We start from the raw sequence: 16,845 nt of genomic DNA on the forward strand, positions 1-16,845 counted from the left end.
TATGATGGTCCTGTAATCTCCCCATTTCACTGACTCCAGAACCTGAACTTGAGTCAGTACCCTATTCCCAGCTTGAGGTGGAGAGGGAGCACTAACTCTGTGGGGGCATTGGACAGGAGGGCCTGGGGAGCCTTGTGGAGTCGGATCACCCTCCTCTCTGCAGCCAGAGCCACGCTCTCCCTCAGGAACCTTCTGTGGCTCCTAGTTCTTTTTCTTGCTCTGCGTGAGAACATCCCTCCCCCGCTTTGTCTGTCTGCTTGTTGAATTTCAGAATCTGCCAATGTCAGCTCAAAGGTCACTTCTTCCTCAATCTTTCCTTGGCCCCTCCTCTTCCAGCGCTTATAACACCTGTCACCTTGTCCACCCCCAAGGAACGAGCCCAAGAGGGAAGCCTCCAGAAGGCGGGAGCAGGGCTGCTCTCATGTGCTCTGGGTGCCCAGGGCTAGCAGAGGGGTCTGGAGAGGATTGGAGCTGGGCAGCTGAGGTAGGTCTGAGCCCAGGGCTGAGGGTAGAGGCTGAAGACTGCCTGTGTGGAAGTGTCCCTTTAATAGCTGATGGCCTGGCCCAGCTTGGGCTCCTGCTTTGCCTCCTGCACGGCTGTGACTCCAGCTGTCGTGCTGACTCATGTGTCCTGGCTGGCAGCAGGAGCTGGGAGCATGGGTGCCCCAGGGGCTGTGGCTGACTGGGGGCTTCTGGATTACAAGACGGAGAAGTATGTGATGACCAAGAACTGGAGGGTGGGCGCCCTGCAGAGACTGCTGCAGCTTGGGGTCGCAGCCTATGTGGTGGGGTAAGAGATGGGCTCCTTGCCAGGTGGTCAGGCCTGCTAGGCCGGGGGTTGAGGGTTGGGTTCTTCAGGGGCTGGGTTGAGGGGAGTAGGCTGGGACGGGGCGGGGGGGCAGGCAGGAGGAGAGGTCTTCCTGTGTCCAGAGGCCAGCGTGAGCAGACTGTGAGCTTGGTCCTGTGTGCCTATCTGCCTCCTCAGGGCTTTGCCCCAGCCCCGTGTTAGGCTCTGGGCACAAAGCAGGAGCAGCCCCAACCCTAATCCCGGGAAGCTGGGAGCTAGGGTAGCAAGCCAGGAGGCAGTCTTGGACATTTGTGTGGGCTGGAGCACTAACAAACCTCTCCCCCGCCCCTCCCTGCCCCCCGCCCCCCCCCCCCCCCGAGAGAGAGAGAGAGATGACCAGTTCTAGCTGGGGCCCAGGGGAGTCTTTAGGAGGGACCTGGGTCTAGCAGAGGTAGGGTGTCAGTGGTAGGGGTCATCTCAATCTGCGGCACTGGCTGTGGTACATGGGCAGTGTGTCTGGCCCAGGCCTCTAGGGTAGGAAATGACGCTGGACAGATTATGTGGGAACGGAAGGGGAGGTGTGTGACTACAGGGAGGGGTGAATGGTGTCCTGCACACACCACACCACCCATCTCCTCCCCAGGTGGGCTCTCCTCGCCAAAAAAGGCTACCAGGAGCAAGACCTGGACCCCCAGGTCTCTGTCATCACCAAACTCAAAGGGGTTTCTGTGACACAGATCAAGGAGCTCGGGAACCGGCTGTGGGATGTGGCTGACTTTGTGAAGCCGCCACAGGTTAGCGCTGGGCCCTGCTGTCGAGCCCCAGTCCTCTGACACTGCCCTCCATGCCCTTGTGTCATGTATTAGAGAGAGGCCTGCCAGAAGAGGGGCCTCATGAGGCATGGCGCCTGGTCAGGGCTTTCAGGCATGTATAGGTTTCCAGATGGGCAGGGGACAAACGAGGGAACCCTGAGAAGCCAGGTCAGAGGAACTGTATTGACAAAGCCTGCATCTGGAAGGAAGTAGGGTATCTGGGAACAACTGGAGACTTGAGCTTGAGGGCAGGTGGGAAGGGCGTGGGAGCCCCTAGAGCTTCCCATTCTCCTGTTCCAGACCTGGGCCAGTGCAGTCAGGCACCCTCCTCTGTCCTCTCTAGGCCGTTGCCTAGCCCCTCCTCCCTCTACACAGTGACCCCCTCCATACTGCCAATGCCCAAATTGTAGCCCCAGTGACTACCCTCCCTGAGCTGCCAAGCCTGTCCCAGATGCATACCCACCACGTCCAAAGAGGAGTCACCTCCCTTTTTCAATGTTGGCCTTTCTTCATACAGCGAGACCTGTGATGTCCACCAGCGTGAAAGCCTCCACTCCTTTTTGTCCCTCCCTTCAGTTGATTCCATTTCCTAACACGTTTTACTACTGCCTGTGCCAGCCCTGGATGAGGCTTTGGTCTCCCAATAGGTCCTTGGCTTCTTCTCTTGCCCACTCCCCGCCCAGGTGTACTCTCCACAGCAGGCAAGCCAGGACCCTTCCAGCCCCTGCTTTCACCCTTTGAAGGTCCCCTTCCATGATGGTGGCCGCCAAGCCCCTCTATAGGCTGAGTGCTGCCACACCTCCGACTGCCCTTTCCAGACCTCACCTCCCTCCCCGAGCATGAACTCCCCAGACATGCAGAGCCCTGGGTGTCACCTCCCTGTCCTTGGCCGCCCTCTGACCTGCCAGATGTGTGATAAGGAGCCCACCTGTCCAACTAGCCGCAGACGGGGCCCAGCCCAACCCAGCTCTGAATTTTCAGTGCTTAGAAGCAAGAGGCTCCTGGAAAATTCCAGTTGAGTAAATGAGTGTGAATGAGGGATATAGCCTTGTCCCAAAGGGGTGACCATGGGTTGAGACCCCCTGGGCTCAGAAATGGCCCAAAACCCAGCCAGCCTCCCATCCCCACCTCAACCTGCCTCTCTGGCGGCATTTTTCTGGGGGACAGGATTGGCGACTAGATGGGGCTGGGACCTCTGCCCTTGGACATCAGGCTGCTGGCCTCTGACCTCTCCAGTGGAGGCAGCCAAGCAAGGGTCAACACCAGGACTTGTCTCCTAGGGAGAAAATGTGTTCTTCTTGGTGACCAATTTCCTTGTGACACCGGCCCAAGTGCAGGGCAGGTGCCCAGAGGTAAGGCTGCTGGAGCCTCCCCGTGGGTCCCTGGGCTCTCCTGCCACCCCTAGTTCACCGGTCATGTCCCCTTTCTCCTTCCTTCTCCTTCTCAGACAACCAAGAGCTCACTGTGTGTTTATTTTACCCCTGGGGTAAAACCTCTCCATGAATTCTTTCACTTCATCTTCACAAATATGCATGGTAGGAATGATTGTTATTCCCATTTGAGATAAGCAGACTGAGAGAGGCTGAGTTGCTTGCCCAAGGCCTCACAGCCTGAGGGCAAGAGAGCAGAGATGGAGGCTTAGTTCCATTGACCCTAGTGCCCCAGCTCTGGACCTCTGAGCACTGAACTCTTATGCCTTCCACTGTCCCCCATTGTTCCCTGTGAGGGGCCCTGGCCCCTCCCCACTCTGTTCCTACCTCTCCAGGGCACGAAGCATGGGTGGGCTCTAACAGTAAAAACAAAGCTTCTCTATGCCCAGCCTCTATTAATGCATCCCAAGGTAGCTTCCTTTTTTGTGGGAAAGCATAGCACACATAGCCACTTATTATCTCTGGGTATTTTGTGTGTGTGTGTGTGTGGTAAAGATATAATATTTTTTATATAATGTGTAAAATATATACAAGTCCCTGGGTGGCATGAACAGTTTGCTCTTGGTTGCTATCTAAAGGTTGGCAGTTCAAACCCAACCTGCAGCACTGTGGAAGAAAGGCCTGACAACCTTCTTCCATAAAGATTACAGCCAAGGAAACCCTATGGAACATTTCTACTCCAACACACAGGGTTGTCATGAGTTGGAATGGATTCCATGACAAATAGAAGAAGAAATACATGTAACAAAACATTTGCCACCTTAACCTTTTTTACATGCACAGTTCAGTGACATTAGTTACGTTCACCTTGTTGTGCAACCATCTCTTCACATTTTTTCATAACTCTGGTCAAGCCAGGTGTCCCCGCCCTCTTGTTCATTTCCCATCAGGAAATGCAGGTTTCCCCCTGAAATAACACCTTGTGCCCTTGCCTGGGGATGTCCCTAGGGATCTGTGTCTATCATGGAACACACTTTTGTCCCCAGATGTAAATTTGGTTTGAACAGTTGGGACCCAGGACATAGCCCTGGGAATCTGCCTCCATGGTGATATCGAGGGTGGACATTTAATCCCTTGCTGGGCTGGAGGGTAACTGTGCAGTCATTTGTCCCCCAGCCGTGATGGTTGCTCCCACCAAAGTCACTGTGGATGCCCAGTGCCTGTGGTTGGCCCCTGTCCATAGAGAGCAGAGGTGTCCGCACAAAGGACGCGCTACTCTTGATGATCCCAAATGATATTCTTTCCTTCCTAAACGCTCTAAAAAAAAAAAAAAAACACACCAACAAAAAAACAGTTGCTGTTGAGTGGACTTGACTAACAGTGACCCCATGTGTGTCAGAGTAGAACTGTGCTCCGTAGGGTTTTTTTTTTTAAATCCTGGTGAAAATATACATAACAAAGCATATGTCGTCTCAACAATTTCTATATGTACATTTCAATAACATTGATTTAGTTTTTCAAGTTGTGCAACCATTCTCACTATCCTTTTCCAGATCATTCCACCACCATTAACATCAACTCAGTGCCCCTAAACCAAAACTTCCAGTTTCCCTCTCCCTTCCATCCTTGGTAACCACTGATGGTCTTTGGCTTCTATGTATTTGCCTATTTCATATAAGTGAGATCATACAGTATTCATTTTTTTTGCGTGTGTGACTGACTTACTTTGCTCAGCATGGTATTTCCAAGGCTCATATGTATCAGAATTTCAGTTCTCTTCATGGCTGAGTAATATTCCATTGTGTGTATATACCACGGAAACTCTGGTGGCGTAGTGGTTAAGTGCTATGGCTGCTAAGCAAAGGGTTGGCAGTTTAAATCCACCAGGTGCTCCTTGGAAACTCTATGGGGCAGTTCTGCTCTGTCCTATAGGGTCACTATGAGTCGGAATCAACTCGACGGCACTGGGTTTGGGTTTTGGGTGTATACCACGTTTTGTTTATTCATTCTTCTGTTGACGGACGTTTCCTTTGTTTCCACCTTTTGGCTATTGTGAAAAGTGCTGCAATGAGCATGGTGTACAAGTTTCTGTTTGCAGGCCTATGTACTTCTTCTGGGTGTATACCTGGGAATGGGATTGCTGGGTCATATCCATAGGGTTTTCAGTAGCTGATATTTTGGAAGTAGATGATTGCTAGGCCTTTCTTTTGAGGCACCTCTGGGTGGACTCAAATTGCCAACCTTTCGGGTAGCAGCCAAGTACGTTAACCGTTTACACCACCTCGGGACTCCTAAATGCTCTACACCTAAACCAAACCCACTGCTGTTGAGTCGATTCCGACTCATAGAGAACAGCACCATAGGATTTCCAAGGCTATACATCCTTACAGAAGTAGACTGCCACATCTTTCTCCTGAGAAGCGGCTGGTGGGTTTGAACTGCTGACCTTTCAGTTAGCAGCCAAGCACTTAACTACTGCGCCACTAGCAAACCAACCAACCAACCCATTGCCCTGGAGTTGATTCCAACTTGTAGCTACCCTAGAGCTCCTTCCTAAATGCTCAGAAGGTGTCTGTTTGATGTTCAGTTTGTAGGCTGTTCTGAAGTTCTGCTGGGGGCCATGAGGCTGAGCTTCCTGGAATCCATGTGATTCCTCTTTGCCCAGATGTCTAGGCACTAGCCACTTGCATGTCTCCATGTGTTCCCAAGCAAGCCCACCAGAGTTGTGAGGCCAAGAAGCTGCCAGGGCTGGGCAAGAATTCATCAACTCTGAAGCCCAGCTATCTGGAAATAACCAGAGCTCCTGGCTGTTCTGTTGGGGAGGAGGCTGCCCCACCCTCCCAGCCCACATGTTCTGCATCCTTCACCCCTGAGCCTTGCCCTGGGCCAGGCCTGGTGCTCTGTACCCTGGGAGCTCTTGCACAGACAAAAAAAACAGCCATTGAAAACCCCATGCAGCACAGTTCTACTCTGACACACATGGGGTCGCCATTAGTCAAAGTTGACTCGACGGCGAATGCTTTGGTATTTTGGTTTGGCTCCCACTGGTGACAGAGCTCTTGGGGGGAAGGGATCTCACTCTGCCTTTGTGAAGCAGAATGCGCACCTGCGCGGGGCTCAACCCCTCATGCTGCCTCCTTTTCTTGGCACTCTCTAGCTTTCCCATGTGCCCCTAACTCAGGGTACCCTGCAGGGCTAGGTTGGGAAGGGGCGTGGCCACCCTTCTGGGCTTCTGGTGACTCTGCTCTCTCGACCACCCTAGCATCCCTCTGTTCCACTCGCTGCCTGCTGGGCCGATGAGGACTGCCCTGAAGGAGAGACGGGAATACACAGCCACGGTATTGGGGGCTCAGTCTTCCAGCTCCCTTCTGACTGGGGTCGGGCCAGCTGGGACCCTGGGTTGGAGGGCTCCTGGGGGCAGGCCCCACCCAGCCTTTATCCCCCCTCCCCAGGCCCTGTGGAAATTTGAGGGCCTCGAGTTTATCTTGTGTTCTCAAGGCATAAAAACAGGCCAGTGTGTGGTGTTCAACGGGACCCACAGCACTTGCGAGGTCCGTGGCTGGTGCCCTGTGGAGAGCGGCGTTGTTCAAGGGTAAGTCTCACCCACCACCCCCACCAGTACAGGGCCCCCAGAGCTGCAGAGGCCTGCCCTCATCCCCTCCCTTCCACCCTCAGGAAGCCCCTGCTGGCCCAGGCTGAGAACTTCACGCTCTTCATCAAAAACACTGTCACCTTCAGCAAGTTCAACTTCTCCAAGTAAGCCTGGGTGATCTTGGCTGGCCCCAGACCCTCCATGTCCAGTGCTCCACTGAGTCTGACTCCCGCCTCCGACCCCCTCCAGATCCAATGCACTGAAGACCTGGGATGCCACCTATTTCAAGCGCTGCCACTATGATCCACATGGCAGCCCCTACTGTCCAGTGTTCCGCATCGGGGACATTGTGCAGGCGGCAGGCGGGGCCTTTGAGGACCTGGCATTGTTGGTGGGTCAGCAGGCAGGGGTCTGAGAGGGCACAGACAGAAAGTCCCGGACTTGCCACCAGTGGGACAATGATATGATATGATCTGTGCAGGGTGGTGCTGTGAGCATCCGTGTCCACTGGCATTGTGACCTGGACCCCGGGGGCTCCGACTGCCAACCCCACTACTCCTTCCAGCTGCAGGAGAGGAGCTACAACTTCAGGTATGCCCCCGCATTTCCCCCAGTGCCAGGCCTGCTGGTCCTCGGTCAGTGTCCCTCTATGCCCATCCCCTTGACCACTTCTGAATGCTTCCTGCTGCGTGTACGGGTGGGGTTGAGGGTCCCAGAAAGTGGCTGGAGGGACAGGAGGGGCTGTTCTTAGCCCCATGTCCTCTTGCAGACTTTTTGGGGCTCCCTCCTGAGTCCTTCGTCCTCCCCCTTGCCCGTTCCCACACACTCATGCCCAGACCCCTGTACCAACCCCCTGCACCCTACCTTGCCTCCAGCTCCTCCCCTCCATTCCACAGGGGTCTTTCCTTTTGACTTTCCTCATAAATTTTGCTTAAAAAATTTCAAGGAAACTCTAGAAAAGTTCACAGATTAGTGCCACAAACAGCCATCATCTGAATTTACCAGTTTCTCACCGTTTGCCACATTTGCATCCTCCCTTTGAAGGGCAAGATGGGTCTATTTAGGTTGATTTCAAAGGGAAACATTTGAAAGGAAGTGGCAGACACCCAGACAGGTACCCCTTTTGACACCATCCCCTATCCCCAGAACGAGCTCCCCCATGTGACCACTGTACTATTGTCACACTGTCTTAAACTCCTAGGGCTGCTGTAACAGAAATACCACAGTAGGTGGCTTTAATGAACAGAAAGTTATTTTCTCACAGCTCAGGAGGCTAGAAGTCCAAATGTGGAGCACTGGCTCTAGGGGAAGGCTCTCTGTCTCTCTTGGCTCTGGGGGAAGATCCTTGTTTCTTTCAGCTTTTGCAGCCATGGTGTTCCTCGGGTCCATGACAATCCTCGAATGGCACCTGACGTCCCCATTTGTGCTTGATTCTCTCTGCATCTCTGCTGCTCCTTATAACTCAGAAGTGATTAGATTTAGGACATATCCTACATTGATTGGAAACCCTGGTGGCGTAGTGGTTAAGTGCCACAGGTGCTAAACAAAGGGTCAGCAGTTCAAATCCTCCAGGCGCTCCTTGGAAACTCTATAGGGCAGTTCTACTCTGTCCTATAGGGTCACTATGAGTTGGAATTGACTCTACGGCCCTGGGTTTGGTTTTTTTGGTTTTCCTACATTGATAGGGCTCATTAACATAACAAAGAAACCCCTATTCCCAAATGGGATTACATCCATGGCTATAGGGATTAGGTTTCCAATTCACCCATACCTTGGAAGGATGCAGTTCGATCTATAACAGTCCCCCTGAGGTCCTCCTGCCAGCTCATGTGACTTCATCATGCCCTTGCATGCCCTGGTGCTCTGATACACAGCCACTGAGCCCAGGGATGAAGGCCTCCGTGGTACTGCCTGGTCTGGCTTTGCAACCATGTCAGGTTGGCTCCTCGCCTGGCCCTGCTCCCTCTCCTCTGTGCCCACCATGGCCTTACTTGCCCTTGCCTAGATACCTTCCTGATCTCTGCAAAATAGCCGGCACGTTCTTCTAGGCCAAGCCTCAATGCTTCCCTTTCAGAAAGTCTCCCTTGCCCTCCCACCTGCCCTCAATCCCCATTGCCAGTGTCTGTTTAGGGATCCTCTGTGTCCCCACCCTCCCATCCCCTTTGCAGGCAGGGAGCTCCCGAAAGGCAGGTCCTGCTTTTTTCCTGTGTCCTCAGCAGCTACCCAGGGCTGAGACTCAGGGCTCAGTGGCTTAGTAAGCACATGAACTGGGAGGGCTGGCTGGCTCGGGAGTGGGCAGAGCTGGCCCTCTGAGCGCTCTCTTCTGTTCCAGGACAGCCACTCACTGGTGGGAGGCCTCTGGTGTGGAGGCTCGGAGCCTGCTCAAACTCTACGGGATTCGCTTTGACATCCTTGTCACTGGGCAGGTAGGGCCAGGCCAGGGGGATGAGGGGCAGATGGGCTGGGCTAGAGGGGTACACAGGGTCAGCCGAGGCTCTCTTAGGCAGGGAAGTTCGGGCTCATCCCCACAACTATTACCCTGGGCACTGGAGCAGCGTGGCTGGGTGTGGTGAGTCTGACCAGCTCGGGCTCCCCCCGGCTGCAGCAACTGTGTGCCCATGCATGCCCAAGCGCCCTGTGTCTGCCTGTCGAGTCTCAGAGTGAGGGCTGGGGAGCGCTGGAGGGCAGGATGGGGGCTGGGTCATGGGTCTGCCCTCCTCTCCCAGGTCACCTTCCTCTGTGACCTGCTGCTGTTGTATGTGGACGGAGAAGCCCATTTCTACTGGAGGACCAAGTACGAGGAGGTGAGCTGTGGATGGCCTGGATGCCGAGTTCTGCTGCAGTTTGGGAGGACATTGGCCCCGGCCCTGACCTGCTGTCCTCCTCTGTAGGCCAAGGCTCCGAAGGTGACGGCCAACTCTGTGCAACGAGCTGCCTTTCATGCCCCCCTTAGCTGGGCTAGCACCAGCCCCCACCGATGCTGCGGGAACCCTAACACTGACACCAGGCCGGCCCCATCTGGATGCTGACACCAGTGGGTCCCACCTGCTGGCTCCTTCCTGAGGCCTGCAGCTATTCCCTGCTGGGTCGGGGTTTGGGAAGGCTGGGGTATTGCCTTGGGACCTCATGGATGAAGCCCCAGCAGGACCAGGGTGGGAGGCAGAGGGGCAAACCCACCCTTGTGCTCCCAGGCAGACTCTCTGCCCCTAACTCTGGCCTTGATAGGCAGCTCCCTGGGAGGCGCTTTGTACAGAGACCTGCAGCCTACCAGGTGCTGGCCTGCTGGGGTCTCAGGATTCCTCCAGCAATAGCCCTCCCACTGGCTGTTACTCTGTATGGCTCCCACCCCTCTTCCCCCTGCTGGCACCTCATCATATGTGGAGACCCCTGCTCAGCGGCCCTTCAGTGGGTTCTGTACAGCCTCAACTAGAGCCGGTGTGGTCTTCACTGCTCTGGGACTGGGCCACCTACAGCTGGTCCTCATCCAGTTTGGGCCTCATCCATGGCAAGAGGGGGCAGGTGGTCTGCCCCCCAGAACCCCAGAAAGGGCATGGGCACAACTCTTGGCCACACATGCTCAGTTCTGAGCACCAGCCACTTCCCAATGACAGCCTCAGGCTATGGGAGGCTGGATGGAGAGAAGAGGGCTCATGAGCTGAAGTGACAGTCAATGCGTCCTTTGGGACCATCTATATGCCTCCTTGGTGGACCCCCCTAGCCCAATACCCTCCCCAACCTGCCCACCAGGCTCCCTGCTGGGGACAGCAGGTACCTCTGCAATTTACTCCCATACAAGCCATGTCTAGGAAACTACCCACCCCCACTGGAGCCCTTGACCTTTAGCAGAGAGGAGTGGCTAGGAGCATTGTTACTAATCAAGGACACCAGGCAGATCTGGCCTCTAGCTGCCTGCAGGTTCTGGCTCTGGAACCTCCCCTGGGGCTTGGCCCAGCTGTCTGGAGAATTTTCTCAGGCCCCAGGGCCAAGTTCAGGACGAGCTGGATGGAGAGCTGCAGGAGCCAAGCCCTACCTTGGTCCCAGGGTGGTGGGCAGGGATGGGAGCATGCCCACCCCAGGGAGGTGAGGAGCTACTTTCTGCTGGGCCTCTGGTGACCTTAGGCGTGCTGGCTGCTTGCCCATGGAGCAGCATGGACCAGGTCAGGGAGGCCAGGGCTGGGGCTCAGGGGAGGCTAGCACCCAACACCGGCACCTCAACAAAGCCTTTGGATTCCTACTGCCTCTCAGTCCCCGGAAGGGTATTCCTGGGGAGGCAGGCTCAGAAGGGCTGGGCTGGGAAATTGTGGCCCATGAAGCTGGGTTCTGTCTGACGTGGAGACAGTAGAGGAGTAAAGCCTGCCAAACCACCAGCTTCCTGCGTCATCTCTGCAGAGCAGGAACGGGAAGGAGGAGTTGTCTGTAGCAGCCATAGCACAACCACGGGGAGACCAGTGGGGGAAGGGTACAGGAGGGACCTGGGCTTTCCCAGAGATACCCCGGACTGGCCCCACAGCCACCAGGTGGGCTGGAAGGTACGTGGGGCAAGTCTTGCCATGTGTGCACTCCCACATGTGTGCACCTTCACCTCCAGGTGGAGCGAGTGAGCCTTGGTAGCTGAGGGCTGTGGTGTAGGGAGAAACCAAAACAGGGATCCAAGCTTGGAAACACTGTGTGCACGCCCAAGCAGCCATGTGGGCACGTGCCTGCGGGGGCGTGTGACCACACGTGTGTATGCCTCTGTGTCCCCAAGGAGGCCTTGGGTACATGCTGTGCTTTCTGGGAGCTCTGGGAACCAGGAGGACCATAGGAATCTGTAGCTTTTCAGGGGGCCTCCCTGGGGCCCAGGGGACATGTGGGGAGACTGGAGATGGAGCTCACTATCTTGTCAAGGGCCCCGCTGCCACTGGTCCCTGGGGAAGTGGGCTGCTCCTGGTGCACGTAGGGGTGTGTGTGGATCTCCACTGAACTAGGCAGAGGGCGCTGGCCTGAGAGGAGGAGCCCAGGACCCAGGCCTGGCCATCCCTGACCCAGTTGTCACCTCCTCCTTGCGGAGCCTCAGTGTTATCATTGTGGGCCGAGGACAATCCTCTGGTTCCCAGGGTGTTGGTGAGGACTCAGATGCCACAAAGAACACCACAGTGGACACAGTGGTAGGCCATGTGGAAGGTCGAGCAGTTATTATTGTGGATGCCCTGGGACTGCGGGCCTCTTCCTCCCACCCTGCCGCCATATCTGCCCAGGTAGCTGGAGTCGGTCACAACTGGAATGTGCTGAGTGAAGAGTCCACAACAGCTCTGGCCACAGCCCCACTCCCGGAGACCCAAAGTTCAGCAACAGGGCTAAGGTCCTAAGGTCCTGAGGACCCCCTCCCTTGGAGGTGGGGGACAACTGGCCTCACGGGCTGGTTGGCTGCTCCATGCAGCTGGCCTCTGGGGCAGGCACCTGGCTGGAGGGTTGCACAGCCTGCACTGTCTCCTCCAGGCTGCCGCTGGGGAACACCACGTAGCGTGTGGCAGTCAGCCCTAGCGGCTCCCGAAGGTTCTCCTTGCTGTGCCGGATGCCGTAGCCGAAATACACAGCGAGTCCTGCAGGGGTGCAACAAGGCTGAGGGGCAGCTCCCCACCCCGCTCACCCTCCTCCTGTAACCACGCAGGGTCCTGAACCCTAGGGTCGTGCTGGCCCCACTCACCGACCAGCAGCCAGATGCCGAAGCGCAGCCAGGTCAGGTAGCTCAGCTTCAGCATGAGGGAAATGTTGAGGAGGATGCTCAGGGCTGGAGTCAGGGGCACCAGGGGAATCTGAGGGGACAAGCGTGGGGCTGGGCCGGGCTACAGGAGAGATCTGCCAGCCCAGGGCCTGACTGCATGGAAAACCACAGAGCCTTTCTGTACCTCTGGAGAATCTGAGGGCATCCCTGGGTGGTACAAACAGTTAACAAGCTCAGCTGCTAACCAAAAGGTTGGTAGTTCGAACCCACCCAAAGGTGCCTAGGAAGAAAGGCCTGGTGATCTGCTTCCAAAAGGTCACAACCTTGGAAACCCTATGAAGCACAATTCTACTCTGGACTTACAGGGTTGCCGTAAGTCGGAATCAACTCCACACCAACTGGTTTGGGTTTTTTTGGTTTGGTGATTTTGGAGCCAAGCACCAGCTCACCATACAGAAAGACAGGGGGATGCACTTGGTGGCCTCCCAGCCCTCCAAGCCTTTGTTCCTTCTGTGGCACCCCTGGACTTGGGGCTGAGGGAGCGACTGGACCGAAAGCCAGGGGTTGCTGGCTGGAGGAAGTACCTGGAAGGTATCCAGTGGGCGCTGTTGCTGGTGGGCTCCCAGGATGAGGAGACTGAGCAGAAACACGCTGAAGCTGAGCAGGAGCAACAGGAAGTAGGCCCAGCGAGGGAGGTGAAGGGCCGAGCCACCGAAGACCACCACACAGCCCAGGGTGATGGCTGAGGCCACCAGGATGCTGATGGCCCACGTCACAGCACCACCGGGGCTGCACCTATCCAGGAAACCCAGGTAGGGTCTCAGGGCTGGTCGCAGCTGCCCGGGCTCATGGGCTGAGGCCTGCCCAGTGTCCACCAGCTGTAGGCGGTCTGAGAAGGAGCTGTGCTCCTTGGTCAGAGGGCCTGGGCTGGATGGGCCCGGGGAGCTGGGTGGAGAAGCCTTCTGGAAGCGCAGCACTATGATGCTGGTGGCCACGAAGGTGTAGGCCAGCAGCGTGCCGATGGACAAGAACTGGACCAGCGCCTCGAGGTCCAGCAGCAGTGCCAGGAGGGCCATGAGGACCCCGAACACCATGATGCCCACCACAGGCACCTGTGTCCGGGGGTGCACACGGGCAAACACCTGGAAGAAGAGCCCATCGGTGGCCATGGCATAGACGATGCGTGGCAGGGAGAAGAGGTTGCTGAGCAGGACGGTGTTCATGGCTGCAACAGATAGTGGGGAGTTGGTCAGCACAGTGAACAGGCCTACCAGGGGCCCCTGACAGGGGCCAGGGTGCAGACCCCCTTTGGGAACATGGACATGAGCACACCCAGGAATGGGACGCTCCAGTTTAGGTCTCATTGGGGGATCTGACATGGTAATAGGTCCCTCTGCCCAGGAAAGGACCTGTAAGCACGTGCCTGGAACTGCCATTCTAAGTACAACTGGAAGGGGGAGTGTGAGGGGGGAGTCTCTAATAGATACAGCCTCCCTGGGCCTATTACACAGCTGGTAAAACTGAGGCCCAGATGGCGAAAACTCAGCACAGGAGGCTCCTCTGCCCTCCCTGCTTGTTCCCACCCTGCCCAGATGGGCCCCTCACCACAGATGGAGCCAACTGCCACGATGAAGCCAGCCCAGCTGTAGCCACGCCGATAGAAGGCATCGGCAAGTGCTGAGTCCGGGTCGAGGCTGTGCCAGGGCACCATGAGGGTGAGCACGGAGGAGACCAGGATGTAGGCACTAGCTACCAGGCTGAGTGAGATGGCGATGGCCATGGGCACTGCCCGCTTCGGGTTTTGGGCCTCCTCACTGGAGGTGGCAATGACATCAAAGCCCACAAAGGCATAGAAGCAGGTGGCAGTACCGGCCAGGATGCCTGAAAAGCCGAAGGGTGCAAAACCGCCCTCCTCGGCACTCCAGTTGTGCGGGCGGGCCAGGATGAAGCCCAGGGTGATGATGAAGAGAATGACGCCCAGGCTGATGGCCGAGAAGGTGTGATTGAGCCAGGAGGAGACGCGGGCCCCACAGGAGACAAAAACCGAGGCGAGAAGCAGGATGCCCGCAGCCAGGAAGTCTGGGTAGCGGGCCAGCAAGGGTACCTGCCAGATGCCCAGGTGGGTCTCAGTGAAGTTTCGGATTTGGTGGCTGAAGATGGCGTCCAGGTAGCCGCTCCAGGCACGGGCCACGGCGGCGCCCCCTATGAGGTACTCGAGAAGCACATTCCAACCAATGAGGAAGGCCCACAGCTCACCCATGGACACGTAGGTGAACAGGTAGGCAGAGCCCGTGCGGGGCACACGTGCCCCGAACTCAGCATAGCACAGGGCGGCTAGCAGAGAGGCTGCAGCGGCCACGGCAAAGGACACCACCACGGCGGGGCCAGCCATCTTCTTGGCCACAGTGCCTGTGAGTACATAGAGCCCTGACCCCACCATGCCACCCACACCCAGCAGGGTCAGGTCCAGCATGGAGAGGCAGCGCCGCAGTGACGTGTCCATGGTGGTCTCCTCCAGTGGCTTCAGTCGGTTCAGCTTCCGGCAGAAGCGCACCAGGCTGACCGCACGGGGCAGTCCTCGGGCCATGGTGGACAGCAGAGCTGGGCACAGAGCCAGACGGCACCTGTCTGGGCCAAAGGGGAACGACAGGTTGCCCAGCCAGGTCCTGGCCAGCCTTCAGTCCCTCCTGGACACCCCACCCCCAGCCTCTTTCTGTCCGCAGCTCTGAGCGCCTGGATACTGGGCACCACATGTGGGCCTGTTGGAGAGCAGGGGTCAAGGCTTGCAGGCAGGGGGGTCACAGGGAAGCATGAGAGGTCCCATCTGCCCCTTTGGGCAGTTGTAGGGGACCTGGAGGGGAGCAGGGTGGCACTGAGGGTGGGGAGGTGACAGCTCCAGGGAGCACTACCTGGGAACCACTCCGTGGTCTGGTATCCAGAGCAAGGTGGAAACGCAAGGCTTCCGGGGACCTGGGCCAGATCGCTAGGACCCGGAACAGGAGCGGCTCTGCGGCCCGGGCGTGGCCCAATCGGCCGCCGGTCCTCAGACAGCTGTGATCGCCCCCCCAATCCCCACCCGCGGGATGGCGGATCAGCGAACCGGTCGGAGTTGGGGGTGCTTGGGCCCTGCGCCCTGAAGCCGAAGCCCCACGCACCTCCCCTTGCCAGGAAACGTCACCGCCTCCAGAGCCAGCTTCAGCGCGCCCGTGTGCCCAGGCACCCGAGTTTTCGCCTCGGCCAGGGCCTCAGCACCCGCTGCAACCCACCTGCTGCCGCTGCCGCCGCCTCCGCCGCTCTGCGCGCTGCACCCGCTCCTCCCTCCCGCCCTCCGGCGCCGACGGTGCGCAGGGCCCGCCCCCACTCCGCGCCGGGATCCCTCGTGCCGCCCCGCGCGCCCACCCCGCGGCCCAGTTCCCGCACGCTGCCGCGCCACTTGCACTCCTAACACAGCACTGTGGCCCCAACTCTGCGCCGGGATTCCACAAACCGCTCAGCCCTGGAGGTCACATACACACACCCGCCGCGGACCCAGATAGCCCACCTACACCTACCTCACAAAAACAAGACCAGAGCTCACCCGGTTCTGAGCAAGCTGTATCGCTGGACGGATTCACGGAAGAGAAGGTCCAGACCATAGGATAAATGACCTGGCTAAGGTCACCAGGATGGGCTTGGGGGCGGAGCTAAGGCGCAGATCTGGGACTCCAGAGCCCATCCACTTTCTATTGTGGCAGACTCCCGCCTTGAACCCTTACCCTAAGACATATACCCCACCCACCTGGGCACTATCCAGGGCCCCCCATCCTGGGTGGCTAGGGACTGGGGCAGTGGTACAATGGGTACAATGGGATGGCAGTAAGTCAAGTCGCACCTTGGGAAGAGAGGGCACTCAGTTTTTGTAAACCAGCTACAGACAAAGCCCCTGAAAGGAGCACAAGAAACCTCCTGGGACAGCCTGCAGGGGGTCTCCAGCATGGGCTCATCCAGGACCCTCCCAAGGTAATGGAGCCCCCCTCAGGCTCATGGGCATCAATGGACATCAGTGAGAGCTCGCCTCCCCACTACTGAACCCACTCCATGCAAGACCCCACACTGCGAGCGTGGTCCCCCATCATACAACCGTCTCAAGCCCCTCTCAGGTTTATTATTCTTGGAGCTGAGGGGTCTTCATCCTTCTGCTGTTCCCTCTTCTCCGAAAGTGAAAAAGCTGATGTTAACTTGTTCATAGCAAAATGACAGCAACCAAACCAAGGCAAACCAAACCAAACCAAACCAAACTCATTGCCATCTTGTCGATTCTGACTCCAAGCAAAGCAAAGCAAAATCAAAAACAAAGAGGCTTTCTTTTCCCCCAGAACATTATAAGAGTTTTCAACTTTGTATGTGGTTCGTGGAACTGGATCTTCGTGGCACCTACAGTCCTACTGGCTCAATGGGCCAATGACGGGATGTTATGACAAGATAATGCCACTTGGAACGCTGTGCCTTAGGAATAGGAGCCTCGGGCCCTTTCAATATTTGGTTGATACTGTCTTGAGGAACAGATAACATCTTTCCCACCTTGCCCCAGTGTTGCCTAA

The 16,845-nt window shown here is 56.9% G+C and overlaps 2 protein-coding genes across 5 annotated transcripts; one reads left to right on the forward strand and one right to left on the reverse strand.

The window, feature by feature from the left end:
* The first annotated feature begins 650 nt into the window (after positions 1–650).
* On the forward strand, positions 651–9,664 carry P2RX6 (purinergic receptor P2X 6). Its single transcript, XM_049865800.1, has 12 exons — positions 651–790; positions 1,431–1,581; positions 2,880–2,951; positions 6,232–6,307; positions 6,468–6,561; positions 6,645–6,725; positions 6,811–6,952; positions 7,043–7,152; positions 8,894–8,987; positions 9,065–9,130; positions 9,288–9,365; positions 9,453–9,664. The coding sequence occupies exons 1-12, from the start codon at positions 657–659 to the stop codon at positions 9,588–9,590; spliced, it is 1,236 nt and encodes a 411-aa protein (XP_049721757.1). The 5' UTR covers positions 651–656; the 3' UTR covers positions 9,591–9,664.
* Positions 9,665–11,717: 2,053 nt separating this feature from the next.
* SLC7A4 (solute carrier family 7 member 4) lies at positions 11,718–15,545 on the reverse strand. Of its 4 annotated transcripts, none has more exons than XM_049865797.1 (5): positions 15,532–15,545; positions 13,871–14,893; positions 12,850–13,490; positions 12,248–12,356; positions 11,718–12,143 (listed from the first exon to the last, which is right to left on the reverse strand). In XM_049865797.1, exons 2-5 carry the CDS (start codon positions 14,850–14,852, stop codon positions 11,953–11,955), a joined length of 1,923 nt encoding a protein of 640 aa, XP_049721754.1. In that variant the 5' UTR covers positions 14,853–14,893; positions 15,532–15,545; the 3' UTR covers positions 11,718–11,952. The 4 variants fall into 4 exon arrangements, with proteins under 4 accessions (XP_049721754.1, XP_049721755.1, XP_049721753.1 ...); XM_049865798.1 differs by lacking the exon at positions 15,532–15,545 and adding an exon at positions 15,421–15,525 and having other exon boundaries at positions 13,871–14,889; XM_049865796.1 differs by lacking the exon at positions 15,532–15,545 and adding an exon at positions 15,421–15,525.
* Between the last annotated feature and the right edge of the window lie 1,300 nt (positions 15,546–16,845).

This window comes from Elephas maximus, chromosome 22 (assembly GCF_024166365.1).
Source record: "Elephas maximus indicus isolate mEleMax1 chromosome 22, mEleMax1 primary haplotype, whole genome shotgun sequence".
Taxonomy (NCBI): Eukaryota; Metazoa; Chordata; class Mammalia; order Proboscidea; family Elephantidae; genus Elephas; species Elephas maximus.

What these genes read in the sequence shown, in the direction of transcription:
- P2RX6 (XM_049865800.1), top strand. Translation starts at nt 657, where the DNA reads ATGGGTGCCCCAGGGGCTGTGGCTGACTGGGGGCTTCTGGATTACAAG. An exon ending in TGCAGGGCAGGTGCCCAGAG is followed by an intron (nt 2,952 to 6,231) that starts GTAAGGCTGCTG and finishes CGACCACCCTAG; the next exon opens with CATCCCTCTGTTCCACTCGC. An exon ending in GAGAGCGGCGTTGTTCAAGG is followed by an intron (nt 6,562 to 6,644) that starts GTAAGTCTCACC and finishes TTCCACCCTCAG; the next exon opens with GAAGCCCCTGCTGGCCCAGG.
- SLC7A4 (XM_049865797.1), bottom strand. Translation starts at nt 14,852, where the DNA reads ATGGCCCGAGGACTGCCCCGTGCGGTCAGCCTGGTGCGCTTCTGCCGG. An exon ending in GGCAGTTGGCTCCATCTGTG is followed by an intron (nt 13,491 to 13,870) that starts GTGAGGGGCCCA and finishes TATCTGTTGCAG; the next exon opens with CCATGAACACCGTCCTGCTC. An exon ending in GCCCACTGGATACCTTCCAG is followed by an intron (nt 12,357 to 12,849) that starts GTACTTCCTCCA and finishes TTGTCCCCTCAG; the next exon opens with ATTCCCCTGGTGCCCCTGAC.